Genomic DNA, 1,526 nt, shown 5'->3' with positions numbered 1-1,526 from the left:
TTATTTTAAGTATGACACAGATTTGAACAGATTTCTGAAATCGATCGCAGACTTTCAATAAGCCCCAAAAAATCTTCAATTTGCTAGGGAATACTGACAAAAAAAGAATATCCGACAGAGCGGTTGGAAGTAGTAAGACGTGTTTTTTTCTGCTCACTAAAATAATTCCGATCAGCTATTACGTAACGAGAAATGTGCACAGATTTTGCACAGATAGTTTTTTGGCTTGATCACAAATTTTTGAAAAAATGACCTGGCACCCCTGTCTTCGAATTCGAACGTCATTAGTTATTTAAATTTTTTAGCAATATGAACATGAACTTCAGAGTTCTGATAAAAACACACCGTATTTTCTATTCCAGGAGTTCATATGTATCTCAAATTGGTAAGAAATGTATCAGTATAATTATTTGCGACTAACACCGACATACTCTGCAGTGTTGTTTTCCTCTAAACCTCCTTCGGATAAGCCGCTCAGTCCACGAATGGAAGAATTTCAAAAAAAGCTGAGAGAGAAGACACCAATAGGAAAATTAGATGAATTAGTAGGTAATCATCCCTACCAAGAAAAGGAACCTCTTCAACCTTGGCCTAATAATACAAATCCAGACACTGGTGAAATCGGTGGACCACGAGGGCCTGAACCAACCCGATATGGTGATTGGGAACGTAAAGGACGGGTGTCTGACTTTTAATGGAAAGATAAATGCTGTGAACTAATTGTTAATTGACTTGAGTAGAAAAAAATCATGTCTGTACTTCGTCTTAGTGTTGAAATATGAGTAAGCGGAATAGTTCATCTTTTTCATTTTATTTATCATCTGAATTGTCTGATTGACAACTGAAACTTTTTATTGAAAGCGGTGGCAATTTATTTGTTGCAAAATCCAATGCTCCGCCACAATAGTCGGCTTGTGGCTGCCGCCTCTGATCCTCGATCACGTCGATGCTCTACCTGGTCCACCCATCTTTCCCGTTGTGCACTTCGCCTTCTTTTTCCAACCGGATCTGTGGCGATCATCAATGTTGTCGAGCATTCTTGTAACATGTGCTGCCCACCGTATCCTTTCCAACATTAAGCAATTCACGACGAAAGCTATAAAACTAATATTGATTGCATATTTATGCATATATTTGTTTGACACGGCTCCAGATTCTTGAGAAGACACAGCGCCGGTTTATTTTCTATAATTTATGTATAAAAAATAACCAATATTATATTGTGTGAAATACTCTTTTTTGGAAGAAGTAGTTCCATTAGCATCCAAAAAGGTTTGCGAGCTTTTGGTTTAGTTTATGACTGTCAATTTTTGTTTTAGGAGTGCTGAGGGTTGTTTGAATCCGTTTCGGGGAATTTTCGATGCCCTTGTGTTTTATTTTGTTTGATTCCTCGTAAGACAATGAAACGGTTAGGATTTTTATAGTACTGGTAGGAGGCCAGTTGATTTTCGTATGTGATCAGCGATTTGGACTTCGAATATCAAGTAATCTAAAAACATATTTCCATACACATACGCAATACTCGA

At 37.4% G+C, this 1,526-nt stretch overlaps 1 protein-coding gene across 1 annotated transcript; it reads left to right on the top strand.

The window, feature by feature from the left end:
* Positions 1-259: 259 nt before the first annotated feature.
* On the top strand, positions 260-797 carry LOC131427470 (succinate dehydrogenase assembly factor 4, mitochondrial-like). Its single transcript, XM_058590689.1, has 2 exons — positions 260-385; positions 439-797. Exons 1-2 carry the CDS (start codon positions 310-312, stop codon positions 693-695), a joined length of 333 nt encoding a protein of 110 aa, XP_058446672.1. The 5' UTR covers positions 260-309; the 3' UTR covers positions 696-797.
* Positions 798-1,526: the final 729 nt, after the last annotated feature.

This window comes from Malaya genurostris, chromosome 2 (genome assembly GCF_030247185.1).
Source record: "Malaya genurostris strain Urasoe2022 chromosome 2, Malgen_1.1, whole genome shotgun sequence".
NCBI classification, from domain to species: Eukaryota; Metazoa; Arthropoda; class Insecta; order Diptera; family Culicidae; genus Malaya; species Malaya genurostris.
Note: the sequence above shows the minus strand (reverse complement) of the source record. Positions and strands in the feature narration are given on the sequence as shown.